Source organism: Myiozetetes cayanensis, unplaced genomic scaffold (genome assembly GCF_022539395.1).
Source record: "Myiozetetes cayanensis isolate MyiCay16 unplaced genomic scaffold, myiCay2020 scf3, whole genome shotgun sequence".
Classification (NCBI taxonomy): Eukaryota; Metazoa; Chordata; class Aves; order Passeriformes; family Tyrannidae; genus Myiozetetes; species Myiozetetes cayanensis.
This window is the reverse complement of record NW_026087521.1, coordinates 53,818,731-53,833,790: the sequence shown is the minus strand read 5'-3', so window position 1 is coordinate 53,833,790 and position 15,060 is coordinate 53,818,731. Positions and strand designations below refer to the sequence as shown.

The following is a 15,060-nucleotide window of genomic DNA, read 5'->3' as shown; positions in this document are numbered from 1 at the left end:
GATTGTGATACACCCAGTTGCTCTAAATGGTGAATTTTCTTTCTAGTTGCTGCTGGATGCTGGAGCAAAGGTAGAAGGTTCCTTGGAGCATGGGGAGGAAAATTACTCTGAAACTCCTTTACAGTTGGCAGCAGCTGCTGGTAAGGATTTTCTCCTCCCACTGTAACAGTTCTTCAGCTGGGATCTGTGGTTTAGATGAGCAGATACTGGATTTTTAAAGAAGTAAAAATGCACCTCTTGACTTGCAGGAAATTTTGAACTCGTCAGTTTGCTGTTGGAGCGAGGAGCTGACCCTATGATTGGAACAATGTACAGGAATGGCATTTCCATGAATCCACAAGGTGACATGAACTCTTTCAGTCAGGCTGCTGCACATGGACACAGGTAGAGTGGGAACAAGTCTAGTGGCATCGTTCAAGTGCTTATTTTTTGCCTGGGCATCCAGTTTGAGCAGATGGGTGAAATTTCTGCATGAACAAATTGAACATGCCACCAACTGAGCAGAGATGTAAGGCTTTCTGTTAGCATGTGAATTAAACCAGTTGGTGGTACAAGCTGCTTTTTGATATCTGATGTAAAAAAAGGAGAAGGAAGGGGACTCCTTTGGTGCGTTCAATGCAATGGTTGTTAAATGGCAGCTGATGTGACAGCAGAAAGGAATGCCAAAGACATTCCTTCTGAATTTCTTGACGTATTTCTCAGGTTTGAGTGAATTGTGTCTGTAATGCTGCAGCCTTAATTTCTGTTGAATAGAGTTTCTGCATCTGTGTTTACTGTAAAGTCCTGTGTGTCTTAATGTTGTATGTATGCCGCAAATTTAAAAAAAAAAAAAAAGGCAATGACATGAGCACCTGGCATGCATGGTCTTGCAACACTCAGGAGTTGACTGCAGTGTAATGAATTAGTATTATGATCTTCACGTTCCTACTTTTCTGATTGTAGCCATCCAGAGGAACATAGATACAGGTTAGAGACAGTACCTACCGTCTGTTTGCTTAGAGATGAGCTGCCAGTCTAACAACACGCTAGCAGCATGTCAGGGCGGGTTCACACAGCATTGCCCATCTGGAGCCTGAGAGGGATCCCTGGGACAGAGAGGACAGTTTGGTTATTGAAGTCTCACATTCAGCCAGTGTGAATGGGAGCCACATGCCTGAGGAGGACCTGGGCCTCTCCTTGGCTTGGCTGTTGGTTGTTCATGTCACGGACTGTGGCTCTTATATTCCTACCTGTATACCATTCACACACATGCCTTCCTCCTTCCCTCTCTGCCCTAAATTTGTTTGGGACAGACCATGCTGGGTTCTTGAGCAGATGCAGGGAGGACATCAGAATACAAGGGAGGTGGGCTGGGAGCCAGCCTGGTTTCTCTTTTCACAGCTGCAAAACCAAGAGAAACACTGTTGAGATTGATGAGGTTGTGCTGGTACGAACCTGAGGGCTTTGTTATTTGATGGCCCAGCTGGATTAGTGGCTTTGTAGAGTAGTCCCAACTGTGCTTGAACCTGCCCTGACTGGCCTTGTTGAATGTCTAGCTGCTCTAGCTTTTCCAGACCGCTTTGAGTGTTAATCAAGTGGTGGTGCTTTCAGTAGCTCCAGGCAGCTCCCTTCTCAGGTACCCTCCTTGGTGGAAATTCTGAGAACTTGTCCAGAAGCACCTTGGCCTTCCCTGACTGTTGAAGAAGTCTTGAGTTGTGTTTAGCTTGCAAGTCTCCGTTCCCATGAGATGCCACCACTCATGCGACATCTGTACGGTTCCTCTCACGACAGCAGTGACTTGCAGATGTGTCCCAGGCAGTGCAGGTGGGCTAGCAGGAGCTGTGCTTGCCTCGGGTCTGCTCTCAGCTGGTTCTGCCATTAGTTGGAGTAATTTCCTTGATAGGTGTCCTAACTCGCCACGTCACAACAAGTACATCCAGTGTGATGAAAGCCTAGGCACTAACTCCGCTCTCCCTTTCCTCTCCTCTCTTGCCCTCTCTCCCTCTCTCTGTCATGCTGTGATTGACAGGAACGTCTTCCGTAAACTGCTTGCTCAGCCAGAGAAGGAGAAGAGTGATATTCTGTCGCTGGAGGAGATCCTGGCTGAGGGGACGGACTTGCCCGACTCAGCAGCAGCTCCGCTCTGCGCCAGCCGCAACAGCAAGGCCAAGCTGAAAGCCCTGAAGGAGGCCATGTACCACAGCGCCGAGCACGGCTACGTGGATGTGACCATCGACATACGGAGCATAGGTCAGTCCTACTGTCCTTTCTCATCCTCACCTGGGGAGGGATCACTTTAGAAACACATCTCTCTCAGCAGGCTGTTGCTTAAACCGACCGCAGTCGCATCTTCCTCAACTCCTTTGGAAACAGAAGATGATGGGAGACCTGACAGGTTCCCAGCCCATTTCAGCTTGACAGCACAGCCTGTTCAGGGGTCACTAGGTCTTTTCTGCAGGACACAGTGGTTTCCCCCCGCAACTTTCTGTACTGCTGCATGGCAGAGCGTAGGGGAGGCTCTGGGGCAGTGTTCAGCTGCTGTGGACCACCTCCGACAGCTCCTCTTTCGCACTCTGCTGTAAAGCAGTGCACCATTAAAACAACTTTTATTTTCTGAGACTTGTGAGCCTCCAAAGGCAGGAGCAAGGAACCGACTCCTTGGTGTGCCAGCTCTTTGGTGTGCCAGCTCTTCAGTGAGGGGCTTGATCATACCAGCCTGCTGGGAAGTCACTTCTGCCTGTGGGGAGGGTGACTGGGTAGTGCAGAGGGAAATGGATCTGGATTGTGTATTTACCATCCCCATTTATCTGCATTCAGAGAGACCCATGTGCCTCTGCCTGGTGCAGTGCTCCAGCCCTGTGATCATTGTAGCGTGGGTCAGAGCGTGCCAGGTAGGCTGAGCAGGCAAAGATCTGGAGACAAACAAGAGAGTGGTGGAGGTGGTCTCCAGGCGTTTAACATTTCCTGAAGTGGAAGGAAAAAACTTTAATTGCCAAACACCAGGCTTGTGTTTCTTTCCCCTCTGTTCTGCAAGAGCAGAAACTAGGTCACGTCCAGCCTCATGCCTGCAGAGGTACATTAGCTCCATGTGCTTTCTCGCTCAGTGCATGGGAGCAGTTCCCTTTAACTTCCTGGAGAGTGGTTCTGCCATGACAATCTACTTGAAAAGGCTGATCTGTTTACCTCACCCAGTGCTGTTTAGGGAAAATACTAATGATCAGGAGAGGACATGGGGTAGCATTTAAGGCAGGTTTAGATCTGAAGACCACCAGTTTGAATCCAGGTGGGTAGTGACCAAAGTCAGGGCTTTTTGCGATTTAATGGCTCTCCAGGGCCACATTCAAACAAATAAGCCAGTGTAAATCTAGTTTCCAAAAGGCTTTTGCTACACAGAACACCACAGCAATTACCACAAATTGGCAGTCTCAGCAGAGAAGCTGAAGGCTAGATGAGCAGAGAGACCACAGTCCTCTCTTAGCATTTGGAGGAAAGCCTCTGTGCATTAGGTCTGGGATGTACTGATAACCACCAGCCTTCTTAATTAGGGATAAACAAGAATTTGATTTCTAGTGTTATTTGGCAGTTTTTGCATAAAATCTTAACATGAGTAAAGGTAAAAAAAGCAGAAGGGCACGTCCTTCCCTGAAGCTGGGAATGAGCTCTGTCCTCTGTCCGTAGGTGTTCCCTGGACGCTCCACACGTGGCTGGAGTCTTTGCGCACGTCCTTCCAGCAGCACAGGCGGCCCCTCATCCAGTGCTTGCTAAAGGAATTCAAGTCCATTCAGGAAGAAGAGTACACGGAGGAGCTTATCACGCAAGGGTTGCCTCTGATGTTTGAGATACTGAAGGCCAGCAAGGTAGGATAAATTGTGGGTTTTAAAGGAAATCAGCCTGATTCCCGTCCTGTAAGACACAAAAGCTTGCAATATTATTTTTGCACAGCTCTCCCAAAGCTTATTTAGACTGCACAGGATTATTATTATCTGTGTTGTGTATCTCGGGGTTTTTCACTGTGGAAGCATGGGTTATAAACACACAAGCTAATCACTTCTCCTGCTAGAACAGCTTAATACTGATGTTAGCAATAAGCTGGAGAGACAATAGAAGCTGTTGCATAGTGGTGAAATTAAAGTCAGAAGGGTCACTGCAGTATGGCAAGAGATGTTGATAACTAAACCAACCCAAAGAGTGACTTCATCCAGCTTGTTTTACAGGACCATACAACAAAGTTAATATTCATGTTTACTTCAGATTTCTTTAACTCTCACATGACTTTCTCTTCCCTTCATGTGGGATTTGGACTCTTAAACTTGTGGGGAGACTGGTTTCTACAAGCACAGAACAGGATAATTTTCTTAAATCTTCTGTGTGTTTGTACTTGCAGTCTCCTCAGATTTATTTTTTCAGCTGACGTTTTCTTAGCCAGACAAATCAGACTAACAAAACCATTTGAGGGAGATAGTGTTCGGTATGTAAATATAATATCAAAAGGGACGATTATGGGGCAGTCAAGGAGAGGAAAATGTTTTACCTAGTGAAGAATTTAAAACTTTTTATAACCAGTCTCTTCTCTACTGGTCCTCCTGACAGTCAGTCACCCCCAAAGAATGCCCAGTCAACTTTTCTGCTACCAGAAAATCATTTCAGTAATTAAAAGCATCAAAATCATTTGATTGCTCTTCTTTTTCCTCATGCACTACAATACATGTTGGTATGGTCTTCTCATTGTTTAAATGAAAAATAAGTAACGTTTCTCACCCAACTCTACGTGTAACAGCAAAGAGCAAATAACTTTTAGCATCTGAAGCAATACTCTAAATAATGTGGTAAGGGGAGAGGTTCTGGTATAGGCATGCAATATTAAAAGGTTACAGACTTGGTATAGCTAGTGGTGGCCTACATGGATGTATTTTTTGTGTCTTGCTGCAAAAGAGGGCTTGGACTAGAGTCCTGAGCAAATCCCAAATATTTGTTCAGCATTGTTCTGGCTTTTGCTCCCATAAGCTTTGCCTTTGCAATTAGTTCGTATTGCATGGGTATTTATGCAGAATATTTGAGATAGGTTTTAGGAAATCGTTCCAAATCCTAGGATTTGTAGATTTCTTGTTCTGAACTCACTTGGGTTAATGTATGTTCATCCAGAAACCACCAGCAAGTTACAGTTTGGTTTGAAAGTTGACATAAAACTAATCATATTGCAAACTTGACGGAGATTAAGTTTAGGGCTTGTAATCTAGGATGAAGGGTGACTTTAATTGCTTTTCTCCTGGGTGGCTGAAGCCAAGGCCAGCAATCATCATTAACATAAGTTATTTACATGGGATTATACCTTTGGTACATAATTAGCTCAGGTCTTCCAGAGTCTATTGTAGGAGACCTGGAAAGAAATAAGACTACTACCTTCTGCTTTTTGTTCACTTTAAACCTAAAATAGGGAGGGGAGAAACACCTGAAGTATCACAAAAAGCCCTACATGACAAAGAAGAAATCTGTGCTGATCTTTATTCCTACCTCTGGGCCTGGGGGAACTGCCTGTCTTCATGCATATTCACAAACACACACTCACAGAGTGTTTCATATTCTTAAAAAGAAATAATTAATCATTCTGGGACACTGTAAGGGTTTACAAATTGTCTGCAAATGTTATGAATTATTGTGGCAGTCTTGTCCAAACGGCCTCTCACAAAGCTCTTCCAGACAGAAATGAGGAAAGACTCTATGCAACCTTTTGGAAGGAATCTAAATAAATTCATTTGTAGGAGAGTGAGCCAATAAAAGTTCTCCCTGGTCACTCTGTAGAAGGCAGCTGAGGAAAGCTGAGATTTAAAGGATCTTCCGTTCCCCTCCTCTGGAAGGGCTGAGAGCAGAGATTGTTCTTTATGTATACCCACAGAATGGAAGCCTCCTCTAAGCGGTGCAGAAGGGCCATAACTGTGGTTCACATCCCTCCCTGCTGACAGTAAACTGTAAAGCTCTGCATTTTGTAGAGCTGTGGAGAGAGTAGCTTGATTTGCCCACACGGACATCCTTTTCCCTGTGGGCTGGAAACTTCGAGAGAGATTATGGGTCTTGCTAAACATCACAGTGTGGCCCAATACATTTCCTTAATGAGTTTTTCAGGGCAAAAAGTATAAAATAAGCAACTAGGAAGCAGAGAGCCACTTAGCAGTTCTTGGCTGATGTAAAACAAGATGTCCCATTTGCTACATATTGTGATGCTTGGTATATTTTAATTGCATGGCAACTTGCACCTAATAGAAGTAGCATTTTGTGTTCCTATAAATAGTTCCAGCTATCCCATAATCTCAGAACAATTTACTAATATTAATGAGTTGAGACATGGAAGATCTTATCCTCCCTTTACCAACAGGGAAACTGAGGTAATTAAACAGGCTGATTTTCAGCGCCTCACAGAGTGACAGTTCCAGGCTCAGAAGCCATGATGACCTGGATAAGCCAGACAGCAGTTTATAGTTTTGCGTAATTTGGCCAGAGAAACTCCCCCAAAATTGCATGGAAACATAGGGCAGGTCTCAGGGTAGGAAGCAAGCCTTCTGCCCCCACCTTCTACTTTGCACTGTTGCACAAAATGTTCTTGCAGGTTCTCAGGCCATGCAAAAAAGCTCAAATACTATAGATATGAAAATATTGAAGAAAAAGAAAGCAATATCTACAAGAACACTGTCAGATATGAGGAATCCTTTTGTCTTATAAATGCCTGGTTTTAGAGGGTACAGATGTGAGGGTTTATGTGGGAGCTCTGCCACAGGCCAGCACTGATGCTGGTGTCCTATAGGGTGGCAGGGTGGCATTCCATTCCCATTCCCATCTGCATGCCGGGATGCTGGCAATAGAAATAAAAATGAAATTTGCAGAAGCCCTGATGCTGTAACACAGAACAGCAACACAGATTGGCAAATCAGTCAAAAGTGGCTGAGTTGAAGTCCCCAGTTGTATTGCCTTTTGTTGAGCTGCGAAGTAAGTGGGGAAGAACAGTGTATGGGTTGCACATCAGTTATTCACTGCTGCCCCGAAGCCCCAGAGGAAGTCCTCTAAAAGCACTAACAAAGGTTTGATACCCAGTTCCCGGTGGCTTTTTCATGGAGCTCTTTCATTTCCTTTCATCCCTTTAAATGTCTTTATTGGCTGCACCATTGAGAATTGCGTGGGGAGTGGAGAAGTGGCAGTATTTCCATGCTGGCGAGGCAGAGCTGTGAGAGCAGGCAGAGAATCGCTGTGCAATCGCTCTCTCCGCAGTTCCTGCCGTCATGCAGTGAACTTGGGTCATTACCAAACTAAAGACCAGAAACAAGGTACTCTGGAGAAAGCAGCATCTGTGGAGAAGACATGGAGAGCTCGGTTTAAGGCACTTTCCTAAGAGCAAGCAAAACTCAAACCAGGAAAACTCCAACACTAAAAATGTCAGTGACGCGGTGATAGTTTTGGGACACCAGATGGGAAGGAAAGGTGCTGCCGTTTAGGGATGGATTTAATCTGTGTGGCAGACAAGGACACACACATAACCTGCTAGAAGTGGTTTGGAGAGGGCTGTGTGAGGCGAAAGCCACAGAGACACTTCTGGGAGTGAGTAGCCCCGAGATAAACTTTAGTTGCTGTGTAGAGCAGAGTCAAATCCCTCAGAGCTAAGATGACACTGGAGATCTTGTTACAGAAGAAGGATAGGAAGATGCAGCTGAATTCCTGCCTGTTGGTATCTGTGTTGTGCTCTTCATGGTCTGGGAAAACTCCCCCAAACTCCTTACTGAAAGCTCTCCTTTGCCTCCAGCGCATGTTGATGTTTGCATTGCCTGAGCTTGGCTCTGAACTGGATTGCCCTCCTGCCTCATGTCAGAGCACCATATTTGCCTGAGGAGTGGAAATGCTTGAGGGGTGGCCCCCCCAAATAGAGGCCTTTGAAAGAGCTGTGTGGAGGCTGCACCCAGATCTATGGGCTTGTAGTTCCTGAGGTGAGGCTCATAGGTCAGCTCTTCAGTTTTTGCTGGGAGATTCTCTTGAGGATAATATGCTGAACGTGCAGAAATGTTTCTTTGTCCTCTGTCTATGAAAATCCTGGAGCTGTTCAGTTTGATCTTGACATTTCCACAACCTCAAAAGAAAGACTCAAAACCACAACCTTGGAAGTTAAACACATCTGGCCTTTGGAGGAGGTTGGTTTTAGGTTTCTACTCCAGAGCTCTGCCTAAGTTTGAATTGTCATTCAAATCACCCAGCTCCATCCATGTAGATGAGCCAGCACCACTGCCAGTTGTATGAGGTTATGAGCCAGTTTCATCCTTTGCTTTTTCTCTCTACAGCAATTTACATCAGCTTGTCCTTGGCCTATATTTTTGAGACAATATGGAATTTTTAATTCCAAATAATCTCTCTTACAGCTTTTTCCCTTTCCCCCATAGAGAAGGGTAAGGTAGTTCCAGGTAAGGAGCTATTTGCCATTTCTCTGGATCCTTTGTGGACATGCATTGGTGAGGTGCATGTGTGAGTCCACATGTGCATTGAGCACATGTGCTGAAGCATTGTCTGAAGCTGCTGGAGGTGCTTCACATCAGCAAAACTTGGCTTAGGACTATGAGTATTCCTGCTAGTGTATTATCCGATTCAAAATCAGCTTGAGAAGTCATAGGAGTGATCCTTCATTGCGATACCTTTGTTGCATTCTGCAGCTTTCTCTTCATCCTTCCCATCCATTTCTGTCAGAGCCAAGATCGTTTATTTTGAAATTTAGCCCATTAGTGAAGTGTTGATCACGCTGTGCAGCCAGGCTTGTTGAAGGGTGCAGGAAACTACTTTGCAAAGATGTTTCCTCAGAATTTAAAATTCCTACAGTTTTCCATCCTCTACAAATGCACCTATAGGCAGCTGAAGAAACATGCAGGAGTTCACAGGCTATTTGAATAACAGCCATCAGACTGGTGTTGACAGTTACTGAGAACAAATAACAATTCATAACAATAACCAGTTTTAAAATTCCAGAAGGATTCAGGCATGTGGATATCTTGAAAAACCTAGCCTATATTGTTTAAAAGCTAAAGTACTCTTTCAGCAGTAACTTAGCCACTTGGAATCCAAAATCTCTTAGAAAGTAAGGTTTTGGGGTGTATTTTTAATGTATCTTTTCTGAAATAGCACCAAGTAGCCTCTGTCACCCGATGCAGGAACTACTGAAGAAGTATTTTCACATCTCCAGCAAACAGAAAGCATCAGGAAAGACTGAAACACCTGCTTGTTGTGTTGGCAGAAAAACATTCAGAAGCTGAAGTTTGAGATGAGCATTCTGTTTCTCTATTGCTGTGGTTTTCCTGGATTCGATTCCTCTAAAACAAATGTTGGAAGAGGTTCCTCAGAGAATGTCAACAGACTGAGCTCATGTGTCTGTTCTACAAAGTCCGGGCATGAGGGTCAGCAAACATCAGTGTTCCCCTGAGGTCTGCGTGTGACTTAGAAAGTGGCACTGGAAGATGAAGGAGCTAGAAAATTCCCCTTTTCTTCTGTTGCTTCCTGATGGGCTGAAATGAATGTTTGAGATGGGCTCGAGTGAAGCTGTGTCTTGTTGTATCAAGCCAGACTGCCCTGTTCTGCAGGAAGGGCTAAGGGTAGAGCGGAGAGGTGAACCCTGCACAGCACTGGGGCAGGCACTGTGTCGCAATCATCTCCCAGGGGAAAGCCCTCTCTTGGGAGAGTGCTGTGCATGCTTCTCTTGCCTGGAGATGATCAGGAAAGACTCCTCTTTGCTGGTCAAAATTTTAATTCCTTGTCAAACTGCTTTTCAGCAGAAAATTGAGGATTTATTGTAATGACAGGTTTCATTAGGGGATTTGTTTCCCACATAATATTTTACCTTTCTTGAAAAATTAAGACCTGAAAATGGAATATTCTGCCTGATGACTGAAATACTTCAGCTAAAGAAAAATGTGGACTTTCCACAGAGGAGACAGACTCACCAAAACCTGCACTAAAAATAACCCCTAAGATGTCCCAGAATGCTAAAGGGCCTGCTTACGGGTTCCATGGGCTGGCTAATGGCCTTTTGTGTGTCAGCTAGTGCCCAAGCCAGCACTTGGTGATTGGTCTTTTGGTTGGGACTTGGAGTGATTTTGTAAAGCAGGTTTCACTGTTCTCAAGTCATTGCAGTGATCTGTAACATTGCCTGTTGTCATTTGTAGTACTTCTGTGTCTAAACAGTTCAGAGTAACGAGGACGCAAGTTATCCACACATGCCCGTCCTGCATTCCCCGCGTGAGATGCGAACGCCAGGTACTGAGTGGCATGTTAATAATTAACAGGCTGTTAACCCATCTTGGGGTTTCATAACACAGATCCATCTTAGTACTAACTCAGGTGTGACTTCCCCCCCCACTACCCTCTGCTACCTTCTAAACTGTTTCCCTGCCAGAGGCAGGAGCCATTTCTTCATTTACAATAAAAAAGTGCTGTGGATGTGACACCTGCCCTTTTCGGGGGCTCTCATCCAGGGATTAGACTGTGCTCGGGAATCTGAGCTTTCTACATACAATGTACAGCTATGATATAAAGAGCCTTTTGAAAGGGAGGCTTGGCGGCTTTCCCAGAATCTAACGGAAGGGCCCATTTGTGCCTTACCTGTGATTAATCCTTTTCCGTTTGTGTTTGCAGTGGAGGGGCTTGAGCCCAGCACTAACAAAACCCATTTTGTTATGCAGTTCGCTGCCACTAACTGCTCCTCCAACCTCTGGGGCTTTCCTACCTTTCTGACTGTTGACTAATGTTAATTATGTGTATACTGCTTAACCATCTAGCAGTGACCCTCTAAAGTGGCATTTAATCAGTTTTGAGGCAGTTGGAAAAAGTGAATTATGCAAGAGGGACACCAGGCAAGGATGGAAAAGGTTCTGAGACAAAAAAAGAAAGGCTCAGAGTTTGAGTGTTCAGGGCTGGGGGTCTCTGAAAAGCCCTCTCTGTTGCTTCATTCTTTATCATCTCTTTCTGGGAAAGGGGAGCATAAATAGCAGACTAATTCGAGGGGACTAAATCCTGTCATGGATGAGTCTTCAGTGGGCTCAGGGTATCCTGAGACTCTGCTGCTGCTGGAACAGCTGCTGGGGAACGCGTGTGAGATGGGTGACATGGCACTTCTGCCACTCTGCATTTAGCAGAGAACTGCATCCTCCCAGCATCCTCAGGACCAGGGAGAGAAAAGATACCTTTGCTAGTGACCCTGTCCCTGAGCAGTGTGTTTTCTCAGCCTGCTGGGGAGATGTGTATTAACAGGCAGACACTGGGCCCAGAAGAATAAGTGTGCTCCTTTTCTGCCTTAACGTGGTGAGCTTTTGGTTTTGGGGCTTTGTGGTAGTGGAATTTGTGGACCTGGCAGACTTAGCTTAAAATGGCATTAATGGAGCTGAGCTGGTGACGGTAACATCAGTAGAAGGAAAACCCAAAGTACTGCTTGGGATTTCAGAGGTTAAGAGAAGCAGCCTCACTTATTACCACTGTAGAGGGCAACCACGTGGAGGTGGTAGGGGGTCCGTCGGCCAGTAAGGAGAACTAAGCACTGGGATTTGAGCAGTCTCTGACACGTGTTTTACCCTGCAGAGTTTGGAGTGTAGACACACGTCTTGCACAAGTACTGGAGAAAACTAGTTACATATTTCCCAGCTGTGCCCAGCTTGTAGGACCTCATCCCAGAATGGCTAGGCTGGGTTGAACTGGGTAAGCTGGAATGGAGCCAACTCTCCCAAGGTGTGTGCCAAACTCTAGAGGATATTTTCCTGAATCCTGCCATAGACCTTCATCAGATGGACATTCAGGAAAAAAATATCCCTGAACTCCCCACCCAGGTCTTCACCTCTTTTCAGATCAATCGACTAGTCATCTCTGGTCCAACAACTTGAAAGCCGTAAGCTTTGCTTCAAAAGAATTTATGAATTCCCCTCACAGTTCAAGTGCATTCACCAGGAGTGGGGAATTCCTTTAGATCTCTGCTGAAGAATGCTTTTAAGTCAGGAGACTGCTTATATCTGCAAAGCAAAGTTGCTTGCTCACCAACAAGCTCTCTGCTGGAAGCACCATCTCCCTCAGAAGACTCACTGTTGTTCCCTGTTCCCTCTTGCCTATCTGTAAACTACCCCATGGCTAGGTAAATATTTTTATTATATCCTATGCCAAGCTTTCTTCCCCCTCCCACAGAAGAAGATGCACATCGGCTCCCTTTGACTGCGATGAACGCCCATGTCTAAGAGGAAGCTGGCCTCGCTCCAGATGTCAGCCTCACACATCCTGGCACAATGTTTTCCAACATAAAAGCGTAGCAAGAAAACAAACTCTGGTTTGCTCCTCCGATGTTAATATCACCGCCCACAACTGCTGCAGGGAGCTCGTACAGCTGGGCTTTCACAGTTAGGTTGATAGGATGATGGGATAAACAGGGAAAAATTATCTGTCTTGGTGCTTAAATGGGAGCTTCTGAGCATGTCAGTGTGGGCACTGTATGAAGGGGAGGGTTGGATAGGCTGGACGCATCCTCCTCTCTTCCAGAGCAACGCTGGTGTCCCAGGTCATGGACTTTGGCAGTTGTTCCCAGTTACTTCACAGCCAGCCTAGTTCAGCCTGCTCCAAGAACAGCATTTAGCTTCAAAAAGCCATTTTTTTTCCCCAGCCATCCAATTGCAGACAAAGTATCCCTTTTCTCTCTCCTGTTTCTGCCTGGTTTATTGGCAAAAGCCAGCAGAGGCTCTGTGGGGAGCAGATCCAGGGCCACAGCCCTGTGAGCTTGGCTGTATGCTGGGGGGTGTGGGGAGCAAACTTGGTCTGCTGTAATAGTTTACCACTCCCTTCCCTTGCTGCTGCTTGTTAGTGGTGACTGTAAATGAGCACATGCTTCAGCTTTCTCGCTGAGCACATTTTCTGGCCTTTGGGTGGTATGGGATGTAAGTATTTATTGTTATCGACAGAAGCCAAAGTTCTTAAACCTTTTCTCTGCCAAATGAGATCAGTGTTCTGCACTGGAGGTCTGAAGCCACTGCCTATCTGATGGCCCTGCTTTCTTTGATGTGTCGATCCTAAGGTCTCTTTTTATCTTTGTCCCATCTCTGTTCCCCATCTTGGGGTTTTTAAGCACCTCTCATGTGAATGTATCACATTGTCAGCTAATTAGAGCTTAGTTGATACCACTTTTTTCACAGGCTTGTGGGCAAGGTGGCTTTTTAATGGTCTTGTATCTGCACACCCCAGGGTTAGTGCCCCATTGGTGACCCAGGGATCTGGCAGCGTCTCACCTGTGTGGGCAGGCTCCCATGGGATCGTCTGCATGCACGACTGGTTCGTCATGTTGGTTGGAGTTACTAGCAGGGATCCTCTTCTCCCACTTACTTGGTTGGGTTTGGCCTGTTCTTCCCCTCATCTCAGTGCACCTGGATGTCCTGGTATGCAGTGCTGTGGTTCGGACTGTTGAGTTAGGCCTCCAGCTCCTAATGAGGCACTGAGAAGTCAAGATATTCCAGCAGTGCATTCCCACAGGCACTCTGGAAGGAGCAGATGCATTGCCTTTATTGATGTATGTGTGTGTTTTGAAAAAGCTATTGCCTAGGCACAATGATGGGAATGATGAGTTCATGGAACCCACTAAAACCTCCATGACATAGACAGGACGTGTGTCCCCTGGCAGATTCGAGCAGGAGTTTCCAGGAGCTCTCCTCTTTAGTGGAGTTACTCTGCTTTTATTCACTGCAGGTAAAGGTGACCATTGCTCTTCCAATTACGCTTCTCCTCTCCAGAGGCTTCCCTCTGCGCTAACCGTGGAATTGTCCCCATCTCTGTATGTACTAACTTTTTAGCCAGATCCAACCAGGAGCTGCCCTGCTGGTAATCAGTGTCCCCCCAGACGGACTCCTCCCTGGCTGACTCAGTTGGCCGTGGTGCTTCGGCACAGCCCTTCCGAGCAGAGAAGAAATTGCTCTTTCTGCCCCGTCTGTCTAAAGCTTTCCCTCCCAGCCCTCCCGGCGGCTGAGTCACTTCCTTCTTTAAATCTGGCCTTAAATCTTCCTTTTCTCTACACCCTGTGATTCACTCCCTTTGTGAAGCGCTTTGCAGAGCTCCAGCGGGAAGATGCTGAACAGTGAGATGCTCCTGGGGTGAGACATCCTCCGTTGTCTCAGAGCCACAGTAGTGAGCCCCTCTCTGAGGGCTGGTCCCTGTGCCGTGCTGAATGGTGACTCTTAGTGTCAGTATTTCTCTTAGATTAGCATTTCTTTCAGTGCTACATCTGACGTAGTAATAGGAGCCAACTCCTGCCTGCGGGTGAGTGCATGTAATTTCCTTTGACATCAGCATGTGCCTGTGAGGGAACAGCTCTACCCTTTCCCACCCTATTTGATTAGATTCATTAAAGGAGTCATTACAGCATCTCTGCCACTCCTCCTTGTCCCTCGTGGGATTTAAGGAGCACCGATGAAATGTGCTTAGAGCAAGGAAAGCTTCTATTTCTGCTCCTAAAGCCTGGAAATATTTTTAGTATAACATCTATTCTCCTCAGATTTTTATATTACGATTTTTTTTTATCCCTCACCTGCTTATTTCCTTGGCCTTTGATCCTCTCATATCTAAGTATCTCGCCTTTTCACGGTTTCCTGGTGTGGAATGGAATCACCAACCAACAGAGTAGTTGAAAGATGTCATCATGAATTAACAGCGTGGCACCATTGAACTTGTCTAGACTTGCTCTGGTTACCAGCAAAGTGTGGGATAAAACTTGCCAAAGCTTTTAAATCCTGCTTTCATCTGGGTTTTAAGCATTAAATGCATTTCACCACCCTTGCATCTTAGTCGTATAAATACTCAAGGTGCTTCGGAAAGCCTCCTGTGGGTTGCCTTGCCCTCAGAGTTTGGGCAGAAATGGGTGAGGCTAGGGAGCAGACTTGGTTTTGTGAAGGTCTGGTGGCTTCCTCAGGAGAGTGGTGCCCATGCCGGTGTCAGTGGTATAAGAGCATGTTAATGAAACATTTGGGATTGAATGAGTGGCAGGCTGTGATGCTTCAGTCACTCTGTAAGGGAAGGGTCTGTTTGTGAGACTCTTTGCACTTAGAAATG

The 15,060-nt window shown here is 45.8% G+C and overlaps 1 protein-coding gene across 4 annotated transcripts in view; it reads left to right on the top strand.

The window, feature by feature from the left end:
• ABTB3 (ankyrin repeat and BTB domain containing 3) overlaps nucleotides 1–15,060 on the top strand; it is a 182,529-nt gene that overhangs the window by 144,282 nt on the left and 23,187 nt on the right. For 3 of the 4 annotated variants that reach the window (XM_050323698.1, XM_050323699.1, XM_050323696.1), the window contains 5 exons: nucleotides 47–140; nucleotides 249–384; nucleotides 943–966; nucleotides 2,009–2,229; nucleotides 3,658–3,836. In XM_050323698.1, the coding sequence (XP_050179655.1) occupies nucleotides 47–140; nucleotides 249–384; nucleotides 943–966; nucleotides 2,009–2,229; nucleotides 3,658–3,836 (654 nt within the window). The remainder of the gene's footprint in view (nucleotides 1–46; nucleotides 141–248; nucleotides 385–942; nucleotides 967–2,008; nucleotides 2,230–3,657; nucleotides 3,837–15,060) is intronic. The other variant, XM_050323697.1, reaches the window with a different exon arrangement.